This window comes from Pezoporus wallicus, unplaced genomic scaffold (genome assembly GCF_028554395.1).
Source record: "Pezoporus wallicus isolate ANWC-B61680 ecotype Strahan unplaced genomic scaffold, APGP_CSIRO_Pwel_v1 contig_3812, whole genome shotgun sequence".
Classification (NCBI taxonomy): Eukaryota; Metazoa; Chordata; class Aves; order Psittaciformes; family Psittacidae; genus Pezoporus; species Pezoporus wallicus.
This window is the reverse complement of record NW_026639618.1, coordinates 1,543,560-1,565,497: the sequence shown is the minus strand read 5'-3', so window position 1 is coordinate 1,565,497 and position 21,938 is coordinate 1,543,560. Positions and strand designations below refer to the sequence as shown.

The window sequence follows — 21,938 nt, the reverse complement described above, 5'->3', positions numbered from 1 at the left end:
TCTCTCAGTACTGTGGAACAGATAGCATCATTCACGTCAGTTTGGCAACATTTCACAAACAGCCTCCTCCAAAGCTAAGTACACTAGCTTCCCACTCCTACGCTCTCTATTCTTGCTCTTACATTGACCTTCTGCTCACAAAATGGAAAGTGAAGAAAAAGATAAATAAAACAGATTTACAGTGTACAAGTCAGAGGCACACTGCCCAACGCAAATCGCAGAGGGACAAGTTTATTCCTGGTATGACTCTATCCAACTATAATCCCAGCTTTCTCTTTCCTCCCCCTCTAGCTGTGGTGTATCCATTATCAAGGCCGCATTTAAGGGTGTTACTTAGATGACATTCTTTAGGATAGAGACCACTATTTATTTTTGAGAACTACTGTACACAGTTTAACAAAAAAAGAGAAGTGTTTTGAAAAGTGGCACAGTCTGTGACCAGGCTAGAAAGAAAGAGGGAGACCAATGTCTTGACCCCTCTTGTGACTTTGGCCAACATTTCATCCCAGATGAAAGCTTGAAATCAAAGCCTTCCTTCAGCCTTTAAATAAAAGTATTCACTTTTACATCAGTGCTGCTACTTATTCTGTCTGTCAAAAGGCTGGAAAGTTGTAGGGCTAAGGAACTAATACTCTCTAAAGTAATGAGGAAAGCATCTCAAAAGCTATTATCATAGGACATACATTTTTTGCCTAGACAGCAGAGCAAACCTGCTCTCACACACAAAACGGTTCAAAAGCATAGTTCAGCTTTTGAATTTTGAAGCCATCTCCTTCATTCTGTGAGAAACGAGAAGTTTATGAAATTCATGGAAAGATTACACATACTCATCTCTCCTTTCTTTTCTGCCAGTACACCTTGAATGATCTGCTGTCCCTGGGTACTGTGCTCTCCTGAAATGAAAGCTAGAGCTTTTTCTAGGAAATGATTCCTCACAGATGGATATCTGTCACAGCTGCTTCCAAGGGAGTATATAGCGGTTTTGCATGCTACCTGTTCCATCATCCATGAGGCCTCTTCTCATACCTAACTTCAAAACCCCAGCACCCGGCTGAAAACCTGACAGCTGCCTCCTGGGATGTGAACCAGCAGCAGCTTCCTGGACAACCCAAAGATGACATTCTGCTGGGACCTGTACTACACCACTGCCCTAATACAAGGCCTCCCCCATGTGCAGTACAGGGGAAACATATATGGGAGGAGGTCCTGCAGTGGTTCAAGCCCATCCTGATCTGTGGCTTCAATCCTGAAGTCTGTCCTTATGTACTGTATCTATTAACACAATCTGGGCTTGGAGCAGCCATTACGGGGCAATCTGTAAGCAACATAATATCATAATTTATGGGTCTCTGGCTAAAACACCAACTGATATCAACTTTTCATTTGCGAGTCCAGGGACTATGGGTACGCGACACCCAAAAAGTGCAAAATAGCACTAGTGACTTCCAGCCATAGACTGGCAGCTCGTTTGCTGTCACTAACAGTCTCACTGGAGGAAAGCTTTTGTGGAAAAGTCTCTCTACATGTTACATGGAGTCTGCATTGTTCTTCCACAAGTATCCTATAACTCATTAGTACGCACTTGGATACAATACCGAAGTCTTTTGTCTCTTGAGTAAATGAAAAACTGGGCATGAAGGGTTGGTGCCGAAAGGAAAAAAAAAAAAGACAAAACAGATATTCTCATATATTGAAGACATTTTCCATGGCAAAAGCGGCTAAACATCTCACAGATAAGAGATAAATTGGAATAAACAGCTGTCACAGTTAAATAAATATCCTGGATAATGTACAGGACAGAAATAACTGCAGCATGGTCAAACTCCTTTCTTCACTTTATTTAGCTGTTCTTGCACGTAGCTCCCAATCTTTCCAGTGCTTCAGTTAGTGGAGCATTTATTTTTGAGTCAGCTGCATTTGTTAAGACTGTAACAACGAAAGGCATTTCCTGGGAATCTGCAAGGATGAGCAGCAAGAAAGAACAACAGCTAAGGAAATTCGGGACCCTAGTACTGCTTTTTATCTTCCAAGTTCAGATTTTGGGTTTTGATGTTGACAATCGACCTACAACAGATGTCTGCTCGACACACACAATTTTACCTGGACCAAAAGGTGAGGAATATCAGGTTGATAATGCTGACATCGGTACTGATAGAGGCTGATTTTAAAAAATACAGACCTGAGGGCTTGTGGAAGGGGCTGGGGATGAGAGATGTGAATTATTGCGGACTATACAAACATCTAGAAAAGTGGAACTGTGATGGGGGAAAGTGATGAAGCAAGGAGATTTGAATTTGCTTTGCTTTAGCTTCAGGAACAGTGTCACCTATTCTGATAAAAGTTAGAGGTGTCCTTTTGCATCTTTCTCCAGCCACATAAATCTTCTTTTACTTCTTGTATTCATCACACAACCAGTACAGCTAGCAGCCACAAATGGAGTGGCTCTGTTTAAAAGTAGGCACCTATTGTGAACTGTTAATGGTTTGCTTTGCACCTACTGGTAGGAAGAGATATGCAATATTTTAAATGACCAAACTGTCATTATCTCCAGATGTTTACTTGTAAATACAGCTCTGCAGCATTCATCAGACCTGATTTAGCAGCTCTTGTTGAATTAAACAGGACTTTTTCTACAGATTTCAACAAGAGCTATATCAGCTCTGTCATATGCAGGTCTTTTATCTTCCAAGCATTTTGCAGATATCTGGAACAAAATTTTCTGCATTAACTTACTTTTCGTGTAACACAACTAACGTCAGTGGAATTGCCTGGAGGGTATCTCAGTCAAAAAATTGGGTCCCTAATGCACAAATCTATCTTGCAGTGACAGATCTAAAATATATATTCTACACCACGACTACTGCAGTTCAAACTATTGCCTTCTTTTTAGTAATTCATTGTATTTTTCTATAGGCTACAGACTCAGAGAAAAAAAATGCAACTGATTTAAACTTTAAACAGAAAAAAGATTATCAAGTCAAAAGCACTGCTATAGACTCATTTGTTTTTATGATGGATTATTCAAATAAGTGTTGCTTAAAGGACCACTTTTAATCAGCAAGTTAATTTCTTTATGATTACAATCCAGGCTTAAACTTTTGCTGCCACAGCATAAATGCAGAGAGATGTAATGATCCCCAAGGGAGCCAGCGGGAGCTTGTTTAGTTAGTATCTGAATAATGGCAGGCTGGAGAACAAAGTTTGACAGAATTGTGTTTAACAAGTCACAGGGCTAATGAGGTGGTCTGGTGACACACGAGAGTAGCTGGGACTCCAGCTGGTTTCTGTGGTCTAGCTCACATAGGGAGCAGTTAAAGGTTGGATATTATGGCTCTTTGCAAGCGTGATCCTGGGAAAGTCAGGATTTAGTCATTACTGGTCCTATTGCCTCCTGGCTGACACCAAGACACATGAGGAGCCAAACAGTATATTGGCACGGTGTTCACTACTACTTTAAGATTAGATTACCATGCCCAAGAAACATGATTGGTAAAAGGAGTAGGGAGTAAATCACCCCCAAATTACTGGCTCACTTCCATTGCAGGTCATCAAATACATTTTCCAGTTTATGTGCTATAGTCCTATAAACTAATCTCAGTTCCTACCAGAGCTGAGCTCATCCAGGACAGTTACATGTGGCTCTCAGTGGCACTGGTTAACTGACAGTCAGCTGGCAATTCAAGACTGAGCAGGCTGCGTGTGTGAACTACCCCGTTACTCCTCAGGCATCCTTTGTAGTCAAGGATGAAGTGTGCTGACCTAATATGGCAGAAGAAAGTCTGTCCTGCTGCCAGTTTTCCCCTATCCATCTTATGTCTGCAGATTCAGAGCACATGAGCCCCCAGGCTACGACTATAGCAACACTTCGCTGCTCAAGCTTTAACTCAGATAGATAAGCCACTGACTTTTGTTGCTTCAAGTTCTATTTTCTGTGCTACTTCTGTTGTGCCCCTTTGTCCACCATTCTGAAAATGGATTTTGTTCCACCCTGCACCAGTTTTACCCCCTCATCTCCAATCTGCTCAGCATCTTCAGCTTAGTAGAACACAGTGGTGCTCCCACAAGACAGAGGTGCTGAGCTCACACAGGACATCGGGCAGCTTTTTCTACCACCACATTCCTGTTGCGGCAAATTCCTTCTTCCACATGAACATGGGAGCCTGTAATGGGCCAGAGTAACTAGAAGTGCAAGGAATTAAAAGGTGTTCAATGGCTGTAAGACTTCCTGCACCATCACACCTCACCTATCCCAAATTGTCCTGCCAGCTAGATCCAGCCTGCGGGCTACAAGTGGGATAGTCCCTGGTGCTATGCAGCAGAAATACTACAGTTCTCATCACACTGCACAATGGAGAGGAGAAAGCTGAGGGAGAAGTGAGGTTGGTTTGAAAGGCTCAAGATTTATAACCCTTTATTTCTTGCACTACTGGAGGCTACATTACACACTTCATCATCTAGGCATTCACAGTTGTTATAGGAGCAAGCATCTGACCCTTCTGCATGCTCACCCTGAAAATCATCTGCTGGAAAAGGGTCGTTAGTATTGTAAAAATTGGCCACTTCCACAAGCCTTATGTAACTTGTCAGAGTTAATTTGTGTAAGCCAAGTTCTTCCCCTTCAAAAATATACTCCTTCTTATGCCCATACCAGAGATGTCACAACAGAAGTATGAGATGAATGAAGGGATGAAAGGAAAGGGTAATTCCAGCCTGATTATCAGGAAGGTCTTCAAACCGGTTGTGACAGTCCCACCAGCTCCCTAAAAACATGAGACAAAACCAGAGGTCTTAGTGTGTAACACAAGGAGCTAGAAAATACTGTGGAAGGATTCAGCCTCCAGGAACAGAAGGATTGCAGTAAATGTCCCTTAAGCCTTTTGCACTTTCTGTTGCAATGACAGAACTCAGTCTGAACTAAACTGCTCAGCGTTAGAACCGAATCGGAGTTTTAGTCTGACCTCTGGTGGTCCTGAGCGATGCAAACCAGGAGCCTTGCAATCCCTTTCACCTATCAGCTGCTTTTCCATCCCTGGTGCAAGCAAATGGAAGTCTGCTTGTAAGGAATTACGGAAAGAAAACAGGCACTCCAGAAAAAGGGGATAAAAAGAGTAGAGAAAAGCAAAAGCTGCCACCCCAGTTGCCTTTCCTAGGCAATGCTCTGGTTTCTTCTTAAAGAGAAGGGATTATTTTTAATGAGCACAGCCCTAGTGCAATGGCTGCTTTGTTCTGCCTTCCTGAGAAAGCTTTTGAGGTACCCAGCAAGCTGGCTTATACACCAGTTAAAAATAGAAATCTGTGAAGCATTTCCTAGGATCTTTATTGAAATAACCCTAGGAAACCAAGAAAAGAGAAAAAATACATGCTTTGGACCAAACCAGATTTTCAGTATTTGTAACTAGTGATTTTTGGTGTTTGACCTGAGATGTTTAGGAACAGCTTGGTCTCAGCTGGACTGCTGTGGCACAGGACCTCTGAAAACTTAATTAGGTAACACTGATCCACAGCTGAGTAATTAGGGCATTGAAGGCCAAGCTCTGTACTCCACCAACTTCTTGGGCCCAAAGAGGACCAGATCAAGCATAAACAAAACAATGAATTTCCCAGGACAGCAAAGAGCCTGGGCTAGCAAAGCCATTCATGGCCCTATTGCTTACTTTCCACCTTTCCAAACCTGGAAGCAAGCTGACTGTTCCTGCTGCTGAGGGAGGACCTGGCACTGTGGAGAGGCAGCAGCTAACACAGTGATAGCAAAAGCTGGTCCATGCGCTGGCAGCATCAGGAACACTGCGCTCTGTTCCTCTGGGCTCTGCATTTGACTGGTGTCCTGGCTCTGTCCTTTCTTCTAGCCTGATCTCTCCTGTAGGCTGCAAGCTCAGTTTTGTCTAACCTGCAAAGGAAGTTTTAAGTAAATGGGCTGTTGACATAGATGAGATGGGATCTGATCTGGTCTGATTAAAACAATAAGCAACAGCATGAGGGCGGAAATAAGCAGAGCACCCAAAGAACTGTTTTCTATACTCGCATTGAAAGCATGAGCAGGGGGAAAGAAGACTGGGATGGGAGCTGGCTCTGTGGTAGTTGACTTGTTTGTGGGAGCTTAGTGTTTCAGAAGACTGGATCTAGATCTTGCTATCTGTCCCAGGTCCCAGCTCATTTCCTTTCAAATCCAGACATGGGAACTTCAAAGGTCTTGAATCAGATCCAGGTTGAGAAACTGGAATGAGATGAAATCTGAAGAATACTGGGGGTTTCCCATCCCAATTTAGACGTAAAATGTTTCCTTATTATTTCTGACAAATGATGCTTATAAACTCTATGACACTGGCTGGGGCCTCAAAATAGCATTTACTGTGGTCTCCAGTATAGCTGTCCATCTCTCTAATTGTGCTTACGCAATTCTACTCCTGGAAAATCTCAAACTCGCTCAGAAACCAGATATGCTCTTATCCACAGTTCCTTCCGAAAATATAAAATGCCTTACCACATCCTATAGGCTGTTCAAACCTATAACTTAGCGCTTAACGTTTGATCTGAAGAGCCCTTTAATTTCAACATATAATTCTGTTTTCATGGCTTTTAGACTTCCCCATCTTAGCTTACATTAAGTTTCAGAAGTTTATCAGCCTGAGCTGCAAAGCATATATGTGGGGACTTGAATCCATAAATTCAAAGTATATTGGCCAGCCTGATGCCTCACTGAAGCCACTGTAATCCAATGGTCTCTGAGATCATGTCAGAATAGCAGAGGAACAGGCTGGGAAAATTAAATCAGGCAAATCAAGTAAAAGGAGACTCAGGAGCAATTTAAATTATTTCGATGTCATTAGACAGTGTGTATCCCAGTCATTCACAAAGGCCCACACTTTCCAATAATGCAGGTCAGTTTACAGAAGGCTTGGGTCTGGCTTATGCAAGGCAATAGGAGAAGAGGGTCAACAGACACTTATAAGTGGAAAGCAAGAGCAGAGAATCCAGTTTATTCTTGAAGATTCCTTCTATTTCACTAAGGAAGGGCAACTGTCCTCTAATTTGGAGCTGGGTGAAAAAAGACATGTCCAAGAAAAGTAGAATCTGTGGGAGCCCTGCGTGCTCCTACAGGACACCTGGAAGAGTGGCTATGGGTGCAGTTGAACACTACAGTTGCACTCATCTGTCAGGTTTTCTGCCAAAACCAGAGGCCAAATATATTCTTCCCCCGCTTTGACAATGTGATGTTACCTTCACCTTGTGCTGGCTCAGCTGTTTACTCAACAGACTGTTCATTGAGCTGATTCAGCTCACTCACAAAAAAATGTGTATTTGCCTTCTTGAGATTCCTCTCTTTATTGAGTTGAATTACTTCAACACAGGGTCAACATCTGGCAGAGGGCAGGGAGGTGGGCAGGCCAGTGCTGGGGGCTGAAGGGAGGAAGAAGGGCAGGGAAGAGGACATTGCATCAGATAGGCAGAAGATGTCAAGGAATCCTGTCCTCACTAGCCATATATAGCTTGAAAGAGCGATATGTATATCCAGCCATATATAGCAAGAATCCCCACTGCTACGGGAAATTCGCTAAGGATCTAAAAAGACGCTGAAAGTGAAATTAGAGGAAATCTTGAGGCTTTCCACTGATGTAGTTGTGACGCACTTGTACACTGGAAAAACAAACTAAGCTGTATTTGCTTATTTCTTGGAGTCTGCAACTCCCTCTGGTGACAAAACCTCTCAATAGAGACTGTATGTGCAAGTGCTGCAAAGGTTCACCGTGCTCAGGGTCACTGCGTCCATAGGCTGCAGAGCTAATCCCGTGGCTATCTGTAAGGCTCTGAGGGAGGGCAAGGCATTCAGTTGCTCCTGGAGGGTTCTCAAGGCTTCAGAATGATGTACATCTCCTTGTCCCTTTAGTTTAACACCCGTGGCAGGCAGAAATCACTTTTGCTTTTCACACTGTCTGTGGAGGTGGGGAGCGTCCCTACAGCACCTCAGGTGGGACTACAAGCATGAAACATGGAGCTGAGCAGAACTGTGTCATGCATGATCAGAGGGTTAAAAAGCCTAACGGATCCCATACAAAACCTTTGTGGTGGAACATTGACTATACCTAAGAATGCTAAATGTATCCAAGGCAAGCAGTACAAAGCATCCAGGTGCATACTAATCAATATTAACCATTCTTCTCCACTCACAGAATTCAGGCATACCCCCAGGGCTTCTCAGGGACTTTTTGGCTGGTGGTGGACTGTTTTCATTTCAGAGTATCTGAGGCAGAAGAACAACTGTGCTGAACCCAGGACACTCAGCATAGGTGGTGTTTCTATCATTTGAAAGGATGGGTATGCCTGGAGTGTGGGGAGGTGCACCTGCAAAGAGAGGCTAAGAGCATTAGAATTTCTGTAGTGCTTTGCTCAAGAGATGGGAACTGGAGCTGACCTGAGGCCATGACTTGCCAGCACACCTGAGAAAGTGCCTCAGTAATGGACCCAGAGAGTCTATCGGCAGAGCTCCAAGTGAAACGACTTCACGCTCACAGAGAAACACAGGCATTAATCCAGCTAGGAATCTCCTCCTGCCTTTAGCCTTTAGGCAGCCTGCAGACATACTCTCACCTTGATGCAGTGCTGTCTCTATAGATAAATGTGGACTACACAATCCCCAGGGATTACACCCTGGTTCTACAAGAACCAGTGTCAGCCCCGATCACAAGACTTGAAGAGTCACTAAACACATGGGAACAATTCAAATCTTCCTCAATTCACGAATACAAACCAGATAAACTGCCTGTGAAAGGTCCAGCAGGGAAATCTAAGTCACTTGAAAGTCAATAAATTATTACTGATTCTTACCAAATCTAACCTCTCAACACTGTGTTATTTAATGAAACTCCTAAAAAGGCAGAGCCCTTTTCAACTGCCTGAAAATCCTGCTCATTATTAGGCCTTCAGCATCTTCCTGAGCCTGTTTACAGGGGAAGGAAGGACTGTGGTTCCCTCTCAATTACAATTAAAATTTTCTAATGGCTGCAAAAGTCATTTACAGCTTATGGCTTCTGCTTCCCTTCTGTCTCACACAGTCCCAAGCTGAAAGAGCCTAGTAATTTATTGCTCCATGCATTCATTTTAATAGTCTGGTATTTAAAATCTGTGACACAGAAGAAGTGAATCAGCTTGAGGGAATACTAACAAAATTGAGAAATGGTCTTGCTTCAGCTACTGGCTCCAAGTGCTTCACCCATGCTTCAAATGCCAATGAAGAGCATTATCTGACATCCTCCCAACCACAGTTTTAAAGTGACAATTTGCTAATTAGGTTAAAACTTAACCTGACGCTGCCCCAAGTGCAGAGCAGCACAAAGGAGAGGTCAACCTTTAGGTATTGGCTACAACCATATGAGGTCAGGATACAGAGGTTTGGGTTTTTTTCTGTAAGAAAACTCATGTGGCACGAAGCACAGTAGTACAACATTCAAAGACCCGATCCAGAGTACTGTCAGGATGTAGATTCTGTTCTGCCAGATTACAAGAACGTGGGTAATACAGTGGGATGGCCTGTCCACGGGAAGTCCCAGAGGAAAGGCTGGGATAGTTATTATAAGTTAGAAACGAAGCCTACTCAGCCCCTGCCCAAAACAAGTCACCCAACCTCTCGCAATCCCTCCTACCGGGATGCAAATCACAGCGAGACCACAAGGGGGGAGCATAACCCAAGAATTCACAAAGCCTGAGCTCACTGCGCACAACTACTAAAGGAGGGAACAACGCATTTATAACACTGTATTATTAAGCACTGGGCTTAATCCAGTTTTACATTAATAATAAATGGTACTATTAATACTGTTTGCTTCTACCCCTGCTTTGTAATGACCTTCCCCTTCTTAGAAGCAATATGGAGTAAAAAGCAGGATTTCCATCCCTTACAGATAGGTAAATTATTATTCTTCCCATTTTCCTAGGTAGGAAAACTAAGGCAAGGTGTGCTAGGCTGCTTTATGACAAGATGAAACAAAAGCAGGTGACATATCTTACTGCCCTTTCCGTCAGGCTTTAAGAGGGCTTGTGCAAATACTGGGACTACACAAGGTGCTAGCAATGGAAGTTGAGACACTCTCTAACCTCCCAGAATCCCCAGAACAAACTTTCGCACACCTTTTACCCCTTTTCCCTGTTGGCTCTCAGTATAATGGCCCTTACAGGACAACCTAGCTTCATCCCCAGCAGCCCCATGTGTGAAAATCTTGCTCCAAAGTCTCTCAGAGAAAATCACTGCAGCTTTCAGTGGCTTGAAACGTTGAAACTGAGATTGGAAGAAAACACCTTTGGGAACTAATCACAGCTTCTTCACTTGTATATTGGCTTTCTTTCCTGGGCTCTATTTCTAAGATTAACTGTCTAAGCAATGTTTCTTACAAAAAAAAACCAAACAAACAACCAAAAACATCTTTCTTGCAGAGAGGTCTTTCTTCTGCAGCAAACAACAGCCTCTCTAAAGCCCTGAACCCAACAGAGCAGGCTGCAAGCCACAGGGAATGTAGCTATCTGGCCTGAGTGAGGTAATGAGGACTGCCGTGGTGACAAGCATGGTTTGGAAGGTCAGCAGGAATCTGGTTTGCTCACCTGTGTAATACAGGCCAAAGAAACTCCCTCAGCAGTTTCCACATCAGACCTAGAGTTACAGCATATCTTACACAAAGGAATTCATTGCACGGGGAAAGCCTGCACATGAAAAGCCTCCTACATCTCCCTCCCCTGCCAAAGAGTGTGGTCATTTGTTAAATATCTCCATGTTGCATTTCTAGTCAGGACTTTTCCAGCTTTTCCACCTCTTGAATCACACCCTGCTTCCTTTCTATTATTACAGTTTTCCCCCTCTATGGGTTTACAGACCATGAACATACCAGCTCTTAACTTCTCCCAGAATTTCATTTCACAAGCCCTTTGTCAGCCCCTGGGAATCTTCTGAATTTCTGAACTACGAAGAAGTGACTTTTACGCTTTTCTCATGGGTTTTATAGATGGGTTTGGAAAGGACAATTTCTTGGTTTCTGAGTTGTAAATGTTGTTAGCACTGAGGTCAACAACAAAATTAAACTGTACATTCCCTTGCTCTGCTGTTTGATGGTCAGTAGACAAGAAACCAATGCAAGAAGGCATCCTTCCATCAGTTCCAGACCTACAGCTTCAGGTGTATATTTAAGGAGCCTGGCTTTTGGAAATACCCAGCATTTAAGAACCAGTGTCCATCACTCCAGCAAATGCTTCCTGCCTCCAATGCGAAACGAAGTTCAGCACTTTATCTTTCTCAGCTAGGACCACTGACCTTCCCCCCAAAAGGGCATCTTGACCCACAGGGTGAGCCTGCCCTCCACATGAGAGTCCCAGCACTGAAGCTTTTTTTGCAGCACATAGGGACACACTCAGCCCAATCCACGTAACTGACATGGAAAGGAGCCAAACAACTAATACTACATTTTATTGGCTGCAATTAATATGCACCAGTTCTCATCTGTCATCACGCCACAGAGCAGCCCACAATATGCCACCTATGGCTACAGAAGTAGGAGAAGGTAAATCAGGAATGAGTGGGCAGTACATTGCAGAAAACAAGAACAAGGCCTAATGAAACAATCAGTCTTAAAGCAACCATGGGAAGCTACTTTCTCCCCCAGCACACAATTAAATCACCCTCTTTGCCACAGGGTATTTATTATAGGGGCCAAAAATGTGAAAGGGTTTAAAAGGTATAAGACTAATCTGTTCAGGGAAGAATCAGTGGTGGCTGTTCACAAGTGGACTGAATGAAATGCTTCGTTCAGGCAAGCCCTTAAACCACTGCTTTCGAGAGGCTGGAAGTAGCTGCCTGGGTCATAGTCACCCTCAGCACACCCAGTTCCCTGAAAACCTTGTGCCAGGGTTGGAGGCACCACCCTCAGTGAGGCAGGTTATTGGTCTCTTCACAAAACGCTGTTCTGTCCTCACTTCTCTTTTGCTGACATCCAGGCTTCCCTCCCTTGGGTCTCCATACACTGAAATGCAGCCTCTTCTCCCCTTCTGGGCTGCAGGCACAGACACAACTGGCTGCCACTCCCACAGGAGATCCCGGCTTGGCCAAGAGACCGTGGCACTGCTTCCCACTGCATGGCACGGCTTACTGCAGACAGCGGCAGGGAACAGGGGCAGAGGCTTTGGAAGCCTGTTCATAGTCAGTGCTGGTCATTTGGTGCAGGGGGGTACAGGGGTTGCCCCCCCTCCAGTATTTTTTGTCTTAAAAGAGTAAAGATGTTCTTGGGATTTGGCAAAAAACTAAGAAGTAGAGGATAAGAAAATCAAATGCAGTCGTGCCTCCAATTTCCTGTGCAATGTGAAGTGAAATTGTATTCTACCTAAGGAAAGAGATAACATTTCCTTCCTACTAATTGCTGTCTTCTCCTTTATACTGTAGGCTGCTCAGTGAGAGACTGTCTCTTACAATAGTACTTATATGCTACTATGTAGGAACCTGTGTCATAGACTCCTGATCTTGTTTGGAGAAATCCCTGTGCTCCTGTAATAAATGCAATGATTTTACCTCTTACAGATATTCTGTGTATGACGTTTTGTAATGGCAAAACATGTTTGTTATACAAATGCCACCTGTCAAAAACTGAAGGTGAGAATTCTGCCCATACTAAGAGCTAAGGTCTATGTTAAGATCTATTTCAACATATTTACATTCCTTTAATTCCAAAAGCATCTGCATACCTTGAACAGAGTCACTACAGAGTCACTAGGCACAATTAAATTCCTATTGCCTCCCCTGGCAGTTCATCCATGTGTGTACAGGTTTCCAAACACAGAAAGATTGGTTTATCTATCCACTTTATAATTAATAGGGCTTAAAGGGAACAACTAGAAGTTGGGGTCATATAATTCTCATGTTGGAATAGCCTCTCCAAAAAGGAAATTATTTAGCTTTTCCTAATGATGGTCAGATTCATCAGCTCTTCTCTGGAAATTTCTGTCATGGCTACTGTGCCTGCAAATAAGAAATTAGTAGGGAAAAACTCCTGTGAACTTTACTTTCTGTGGATGTACAGTTGCACTTACTGCACCAAGAAAAATGTACCATGATGCTTTATTTTCTGTTTTTTGGAAGGGGATGAAGGTGTAAAAGGAGATAGAGGAGAAGTGGGCAAACAAGGAAAGGTTGGACCAAAAGGACCCAAAGGTATTTATGATGGTTTGTTGGCCATTACTGATATATTAATATCATTACACACAACTGTACTGGTGCATATGATCTTTAATGCTTTGCATTCCTGTTGCACCAGTGGATTTCACAATCCTGTCAAACATTAATCAGTGAACCTAACAATACTCACAGAGCTTGTTGTAATTCCTACTGACATGTAAGACAGCTACATATGGCAATAAATCAAAAGAGTCATGTAACAAACCAGTGCATTTACTACTGCTCTCCCAAGTAGCTGTCATAAGGTCATAAGCACAATCTAGAAGACCCAAATCATATGTATAACGAGGAAGAGTACTATTCTCTTAATGACATGATCCTTTAGTTGAAACTGAATTTTGAGAGTTATTTCCTAGTAACAGGAAGTCAGGATGCCCCACAAAATCCAGTCTCAGTTGTCCCTGTTTTGCAGAAAGGCAAGTGGAGACATACACTAAGAAACAGTGCTGCCTCTGATCAAACAGCACCTGAGCTGAGCACAAGGAGCCGTGGATGTCTTGGGGTTTGGCTCTGTTAAACATATCCCATAACCATAGTGTGAGCTGGGCAGAGCATACAGAGGCACCAGATGTGTCATGCCTTGCTTGCATGATCTAATTAAAAAGCTTAATTTATCATTAGTTTAATGATAATGCATATCCATGGTCTTTCTTCCGTGATTTAAGACTAATCAGGAAAGTTTTTACTTTTACAGAAACTTTAAAATCACCGTGTTATTATTGTCAAAATAAAGAAGCCTTTTCCATTTTTAAATACATTCATATGGTTTTGCTTCTTACCTTAAAGAGAAGATCAGGTAAAATACAAGGGAATCGGTAACAATTTACGAAGCATCTTAGTGATGTTAAATTCAGTGTGGAAACTGATATTCCCCTAAACTGGGCTGTCATCGGGTGCTCTGAGGATTGGGAAAGCATACACAGCAAAACTAGTACCTTCTTGTTCGCAGTCCTGCTTTGAGAAGGACTCCCAGCAAAGCCACAGGGACTTCACAAGGAAGAAAGAAAGGGTTTTGTCTGGCATGGAGAAAAAGAACACCAAATAAAACCTGCCATCAGCCTTGTTTGGCTGTGAAGTAAAATCAGTATTTTACTGATTTTATTTGAATACTCACTAGCAGTTTTAGTTTGTATTTTCTGTAAGGAAACATGACGTTTCTGCTCATTTCAACAGGCAGTTCTAGTAAGGTGCCTTGCAATCTCCTACTATTGTACGCTGTAGTAGCAGAAATCTGCGCTGTCCTCTGCCAACCATCCTCTGGGCTCCACTCATTTTGACTTTGCCACACAAGTGGACTAGCCAAGCTCAGGAAAAACAACAGCAGTGAGTTCTAAATAGTGCCTTGGAAAGAAATGACAGAAACCATCGACACTCTTTTCCTCTTTATTTCTTCTCTCAGGAAACAAAGGACCTGTGGGGGATGCTGGTGACCAGGGAATGCTTGGGAAAATTGGCCCAATTGGTGGAAAGGGTAAGCTCTGGTGTGGGAACTTTCTTGTTTTTTTCCTCAAGGTAAATATGTGTTTTGTGAGAGTTCCAGCTATGGAGTAATATCAAATAACAGCTGAGACCAATGATCCCAACTGAAGTTATGCATAAAGACTGGTGACAAGAGGTAACTGAGATACTGCTTTATTTCCCATATGCAATATAAATGACTTACTTGGCTAAGATAATTTGCTTTATGAGTTAAGGAATCAATCCTCTTTAATGGTAAAAGAGGAAGGGAGAAATCAGGTTCTTGTGAAGTCTCTGAACGCTCTAAAAGAGAAAGCCAAATTTATGCCTCTGCTTTGGACACTGAAGGCCTAAGTCAATACTCTGCTACTGCTCAGAATGCCACACCTTGTCACCGGCACTGCTGTGGGACATGTGAGCAAGCACAGGGTGGCTCAGTAAGGAAAAGGGTTTAGGAGTTTTAAGAAAGCACACAAGTAACCAGGGACAACAAGTACTTGCAAATCCAGGTAGGCTCCATGTCTAATTTAATGAAATTATTCTCTAGTTGTCTGAGAAGAACAGGCATTCCTTTCTGGCATTCCTAAAGAGCTACTTAGAAGGAATATAACTTCTGCTGCTAGGAGATCTGCCTTGAAAGCTGAGCAGGGACACCACAATCCCCAGGGGAATTCTGGTCTCTAACCAGCACATAGGGTAGAACCATCTCTCCAGGAGCTTTCCAAGCCAATGTTTTGATTAAACCTTTGATGGCCTCTAGCCAGCCATGTATCAGAGAAGAACAAAAGAATTTGGCCAGAAGGACTAATTTTCAGAAGTGCCTAGATGGCTATCTCCTAAAGTTGTCTTCAGTCACCAAAGGAGACTAGAACTTAAGAATCCCACAAATTACTTATCTTTATCTGTAAGTAAACCAATGCTCTGAGCCTTTAAATCAAGCTCACTCTCAACCTGAATGTACAATTTATTTGCCCCTTTTAGTTTTTCTCATTTTCTTTCTTTATTTACAGAAGCAAAGGTCACTAAGTCACTGTTTAAATCTACCATGAAACATTCAAGTTCTTAATGTAGCAACTCTGAAATTTCAGCTTGTAAGCCTGCAGTGTCAAGCAACGCTCATTAAAATCATAGCCAACTCCTAATTCATTTTACACAACCATATAAAGGAAAAAATATCAAAACATGTCCAGCAACAAGGCAGAGCAAGTACTTGTATTTTTTGGCCTCTGAAGGCTTTAGTTCATAAAAGAAGAGCTGACGTGAATTTCAGATAAAGTCCAGCTGCTCCTGATCCAAATTACAGCTGAGGTTTTTTAAAAAGCTAGCCACCTCTACTTACATAGTAGCACAGCATTTGGAGAAGTATTTCTATCATTCCTATGATTTACAGAAGACACAAGCAATTGGACGAAAATAAGTCACATTTCCATGGACTATAGCTGATATGAAATGCTGCTTCTTACTGACCTCATTTTGTGCAGGTGCTAAATGCTGCCTGCACACATGAAGTGTTGCATACATGAATTCAGTTGCTTAGTGCACATCAGCTTCAGCTGGTGCCTCATCCCATCATGGAGGGGCTCTGTCCTGCAAGGCAATGTGAGAAACCAGGTCTCACCTCTCGCAGATTTCATGAGTGCTTTCAACCTCTCAGGATCATTCTGCAGTTTATGTTCAAAGTAAGTGGTACCAGGACCTAGCAGCACACAAGGTGCCTGTGTTATCAGTGGGTTAGCTATTAAATGGTTCTCTTTATTTCCATACACCGGAATTTATCACAATTTATTTGACTTGGCACATCTGCCGGTACAGTACATCAGGGCTTCCTATCAAAAGCACACCGTTAATGTATTATTAAACAGGTTTTTCAAATACTCTCCCCTGACATGTGCACTGTCTGAGATCTGAGACTGTATTTTCCTCTTTGTTCAGGTGACAAAGGAGCCAAAGGCTTATCAGGGGTTTCTGGGAAAAAGGGAAAAGCAGGTAAGCTGTGCATCCTCCTCTTCACAATGGTCAAGTCTGCTGGGTCTTTGATTTCAGGGTTGTTTTTTCTGGAGTTTCGTAAAGTTTTAGGCCCATGGAAAAACTTGAGAATAGATGAAATGAACAGGAAGAGACTGAAAAAGTTTTGTTTAGAAAAATGAAGGCTTGGGTAGGGACCTGACTGATACCGATGAATATACCAACATAGAGAAACATGCAGAAGAGTAACCTAAATTCGTGGGCAATGTTTGATATCACAAAACCTAACACATAGACAGGCCAAAGGTACATTTATACTGGAAACCAGAAGAAAGTTTCTGAATACCAAAGGAATGAAGTCCTAATTCTATTAAGGATTCATATTAATACATATTAGTTATTCTATTAATTTTCCTAATAGGAGCATGGGGATGAAAAGAATAAGTAATTTTAGATATAACATAATCTGTTGTCAAATAAATGCAATGCATTTGCTCACAGGAGGAGAATTTGGATCTGATGACCCAGAAAATTCTGTTCAGTCCTAATAACCTTGACTGGTTTTCCACCTTGAATGTACACTTGTGTTCATTTTTAAGAGATTTCATATGCAATGCCAGTTTGGTTCTTAATGTGAAATCATCAGCAACTTTTTTCCCCTCAGAATAACAGAGGAACAAACATAAACCTATACCAAGCCAAAATTCAGTTTATCAATGAAAATACAACTGAGACTTCAGTGCTTGAAAGCTGTTGAGTTGGTATAGACTATTACTGCTGGACCACAGCTGCATGCAGCAATTAGGCTAACAGAGTCCTTCTACCAAAGTTTACCAGTCCCACCTCTATGCATGCTCACAAAACTCATTCACTGAGAAAGCAACAGTTCCCCATTTCATGGATGCTGATCTTTCTGTTAGAAGGCTGGGGAACCTGTACTATTTACAGATAGAAGGTAGACCACTGGCATTCAGATGTGATTACCACAACAAGCTATATCTCTGCAGCTAGATGAAATCAAAAATGAGAGGGCAGTGGATATGCAAATCCCACACTGATATGGGTGGAAAGAAGATGGCAAACTTTTCTATCCACACTTTTAATAGTAGGGATTCTTAAGCCAGTTAGCAAGAGAGTGTACAAAGCCACAATATAAAGCTCTTTGATCAACAGAACTATGGCCAGTGGGGCAGGATGGGACTGGCTCTCCACAAGTGGAGCCAAGTCTTCAGAAAGTTTGGAAGTGGGTTATAAAGGACCCTCCACACACACACACAAATTCTTCTAAACAGATAAATCCTCAATTTTTTTATTGCATCAGGCACAGTCTGTGACTGTGGAAGATACCGCAGAGTTGTTGGACAACTGAATATCAATGTTGCTCGTCTTAACACATCCATCAAGTTTTTAAAGAATGGTAAGGATCCTTATGTATTTGATATGATTTATTTGGCTCATTGCTATTCTTCCACCATTGCTGCTCTATGGCAGCATCCATAGAAGATCTGGAGAGAGGGTTGCACTGTGTGAGGCACTCTGAAAACATATAGAAAAGAGACACCTGTAAGGATATCAGCAGCAGATGACCAAAAGCAACACATAAATTATCAACAGCATAACAGAAAGACTCATGAAAAGCACAAGGCACAGCTTGCTAACCGCCTCTGCACTGTCAAACTGCTCAAGCTCTGCTGCCACAAAGGCAATGAAAGAGAAAAGTTTGTGCCAATCTGCTCCAGAGAGGCAGGGAAAGCCATAGGAACCTACTGATCTTTCTGCTGTACAGGAAGGCTGCAGACATGGTGCTCTTAGTGCTTCCCTCATGCAAGCATCATTTTTCTGTAACAAAGGACCAACACTCAAAGGCACGGGTTATCGCCCAGGGAGGTTGTGAATGCTCCATCCCTGGCAGTGTTCAAGACCAGGTTGGACGAGGCCTTGGGTGATATGATTTAGCGTAAGGTATCCCTGCCCACGGCAGGGGGGTTGGAACTAGATGATCTTAAGGTCCTTTCCAACCCTAACTATTCTATGATTCTATGATTCTATAATACCTAAATACCAATGCCTAAATACCTAAAGGGGGCCTACAAGAAATCTGAGGAGGGACTTTTTACAAGGGTATGTAGTGATAGGACAAGGGGGAATGGCTTTAAACTGAGAGGATAGCTTTAAATTAGATGTTAGGAAGAAGTTCTTTACTGTGACAGTGGTGACACTGGAAAAGGTGGCCCAGAGAAGCTGTGGATGTTCCATCCCTGGAAGTGTTCGAGACATTGGATGGTGCTTTGAGCAACCTGATCTAGTGGAAGGTGTCATGCCCGTGGCAGGGGAGTGGAAGCAGATGATCTTTAAGGTCACTTCTAACTCAAACCATTCTATGATTCTGGAAGAAGCCATGTCTGCAGGCAGTGCTGTCACATGGACAGTACAAACTGTTCCCACTGAAAGGAAGGAGGCACATTTCCTGGCATAACAAAGATTTTGAGAAGGCTCAACCACTCTTCTAGGACTAGGGCTCTACCAGTAAACTAAATGTGTTTGGGACAGTTCTCTGGCACTGTGGGCAACCAGCACAGAACAGCACTCATCTATATTACAAATCCTACAAAACTGAATACCATGTTACCCAGAGTGTCCCTCTACTAACTAACTGACTGTGCCTGGACTAAGTCCTGAATTGTTTGGGAAAGTATTAGTTATCCCAGGTCAAAGCTCTGCTCAGGACCATTCCTGATGGCTATCCATGACCAGGGACAATCAAGTTCCAGCTGCCCAGGCATGCTCCTTGGTACTGCTTAATTCACTAGGATACTGTCGTGGTTTAAACCCAGTCAGGTAACTTGTTCACTCACTCCCAGTGAGTGGTGCCGAGCTGACAACAATCAAGGTCCGTGTCCGTCTCCCCCCTCCCTGCACCGGGGCTCTCCCCTTCCCCGCTCCCGGAGGAACGGGGAGGAGGATCGAGAGAGTGCAACTCCTACGGGTTGAGACAAGAACAGTCCAGCAACAAATCACCACCGCTACTATCAGCTAAAACAATGATAAGGGAAAATAACAAGGGAAGAGAATACGATACCACCGGCCAAGAAAACAAGTTCCACCCGGAAGCTCCTGTCCTTCCGGGTAACTCCCAGTTACCCCCCACCCCGGGCATGACGTGCTGTGGTATGGAATACCTCCCCGGCTAGCCCGGGTCAGGCGCCCCGTCTCTGCTTCCTCACAGCTTCCCCTCCTCCCTGGCAGAGCATGAGCCTCACAGAGTCCTTGGTCAGGGTAAACATCACTTAGCAACAACCGAAAACATCGGCTTCACCAACGCTGTTCTCAAACTAGAAGTCAAAACACAGCACTGCACCAGTTAACACAAAGGAAAAAACATGACTGCTACTGCTGAACCCAGGACATATACACACTGGTTGAGAAGTTTGGCTTTTAAAGCTGGTGAGCAGGCAGTTTTTGTCCAAGTCAAAGCCACTTAGTGGCTACAGAGCAGCTCTGAATATCAGGCTGTATTTAAATGTCTTATTTTAGCAGTCACATTGATTTTTGTCTACATAGAAAGGACTTGAAAAGCTATTTATACCCCTGTGTTTCTATCCCAGGGCACTCTTCCACAGTCTTTATTCAAAAACATGCAGATCAGTGGGGATGATCCAGATTTGACCATTTAGCATGGCTTTATTTGATTAGTACTACATATCCGGGAAGTAAAGCTTAAGTGTCACAGGAGACATATGCCAATCAGGACTGAGTAGTTCTTGTCCTAATGTGTGCAAGGTGCTTGTCAGTCCCACTAGTAGCATCAATCTTTGATCGTGTCCTCATCATTTATTACAAACTCAGCTGTGGGAAGACTTTTCCTCTCTCCCTTTTATTAACTCTAATGTAAAAATCATCTCATTGTCATACTGGAACAGAAGCACCTTCAATATCTGTTGACATGCCATTATGCAATTTTCTTCCCCTTTAAAGTTATAGCAGGTATCAGAGAGACAGATGAGAAATTCTATTACATCGTGAAAGAAGAGAAGAATTACAGAGAAGCCTTGATCCACTGCAGGGACAGAGGAGGAACACTGGCCATGCCTAAAGATGAGGCAACAAATGCCCTGATTGCTGACTACATCTCCAACAGTGGCCTCTTCCGAGCCTTCATTGGGCTGAACGACCTGGAGAAGGAAGGACAATTTGTGTATGCAGACAACAGCCCACTGCAGAACTACAGCAATTGGAAGGAAGGGGAGCCTCATGACCCAGCTGGCCGCAAGGACTGTGTGGAAATGCTCAGCACGGGAGAGTGGAATGACTCTGAGTGCCAAGTCACCATCTACTTCGTCTGTGAATTCCTCAAGAAGAGGAAATAAAAGTGCCACAGAATTCCTCTGGCACCTGCCGTGCATGCAATAATCCCTCCTTCTTCACCCAGTGTAGGGAGAGCAGACAACCAGGGACAGGGCTCAGTCCAGCCTTCACCTCACTGGGTTAAGCAAGAGTAACTACTGTTAAGATGGCAGTGACTGTAAAGGCATGCAGGGAGCATCCAGCCAGTTGTGAATTCTGATTTCATTTCTATGTGCCATTTAGGGTGGGCATTTCTATGCATAATTTAGGGGCAAACTTAGAGCACACAGAGGTGAATATGAGCTCATTAATGCTAGGAATGGTAAACTCACTGGTATATTAATTACTGATGTGTTTCACAAAGTCCACAGACAGAAAGAGTTGTGATTTTTACTTATCTCTGACCTCCATGGGAAATCCTTGCTATTTCCCTGATGACTTCAGAGCTGAGAGAACAGACCTGTTTATTTTTAGATCCTTTTTTTTTTTTTTTAGAATCATAGAATAATTGAAGTTGGAAGGGCTCTCTAGAGGTGATCTCCTTGAATCTTCCATGCAAAGCAGGGCCAGCTTCAAACTTAGATTAAAAGTTGTTATGCTTTCCTTAATTTGGGGGTGCAATTATAGTGCCTCATATGCAAGGGAGGACTCACTTATTTCAGCTGCCAATTCTATCGTCTGTCAAGCTGGTCTGAGGTGTGAGAAATTAATTTAGCAATTGCACTTCTGCATGCAAGCCTGCACAGCTTGTAGGCAACCTAAGACTAGGTGGAGCAGTTCTAGTCTCCAGTCCCCCAAAATCTATGAAAAATATAGAGAAGTCTAGCACAAATTGAACAGCGCAAAGGAAGCAACACCATTGCTGCAGGCTGTAAACAGGCACATGTAGTATCAGCTATACCAGTGTGCACTCCTGGCTTAACAAATGCCTCTAGGAATGTTAACTCCCTAACTCAGTAGCCAGTAA

General features: G+C 43.0%; 1 protein-coding gene across 1 annotated transcript; it reads left to right on the top strand.

Moving 5' to 3' along the window:
* The first annotated feature begins 1,695 nt into the window (after positions 1-1,695).
* Positions 1,696-21,410, top strand: COLEC10 (collectin subfamily member 10). Its single transcript, XM_057415259.1, has 6 exons — positions 1,696-2,112; positions 13,109-13,180; positions 14,604-14,675; positions 16,595-16,648; positions 17,949-18,044; positions 20,603-21,410. Exons 1-6 carry the CDS (start codon positions 1,965-1,967, stop codon positions 20,992-20,994), a joined length of 834 nt encoding a protein of 277 aa, XP_057271242.1. The 5' UTR covers positions 1,696-1,964; the 3' UTR covers positions 20,995-21,410.
* The last annotated feature ends 528 nt before the right edge of the window (positions 21,411-21,938 follow it).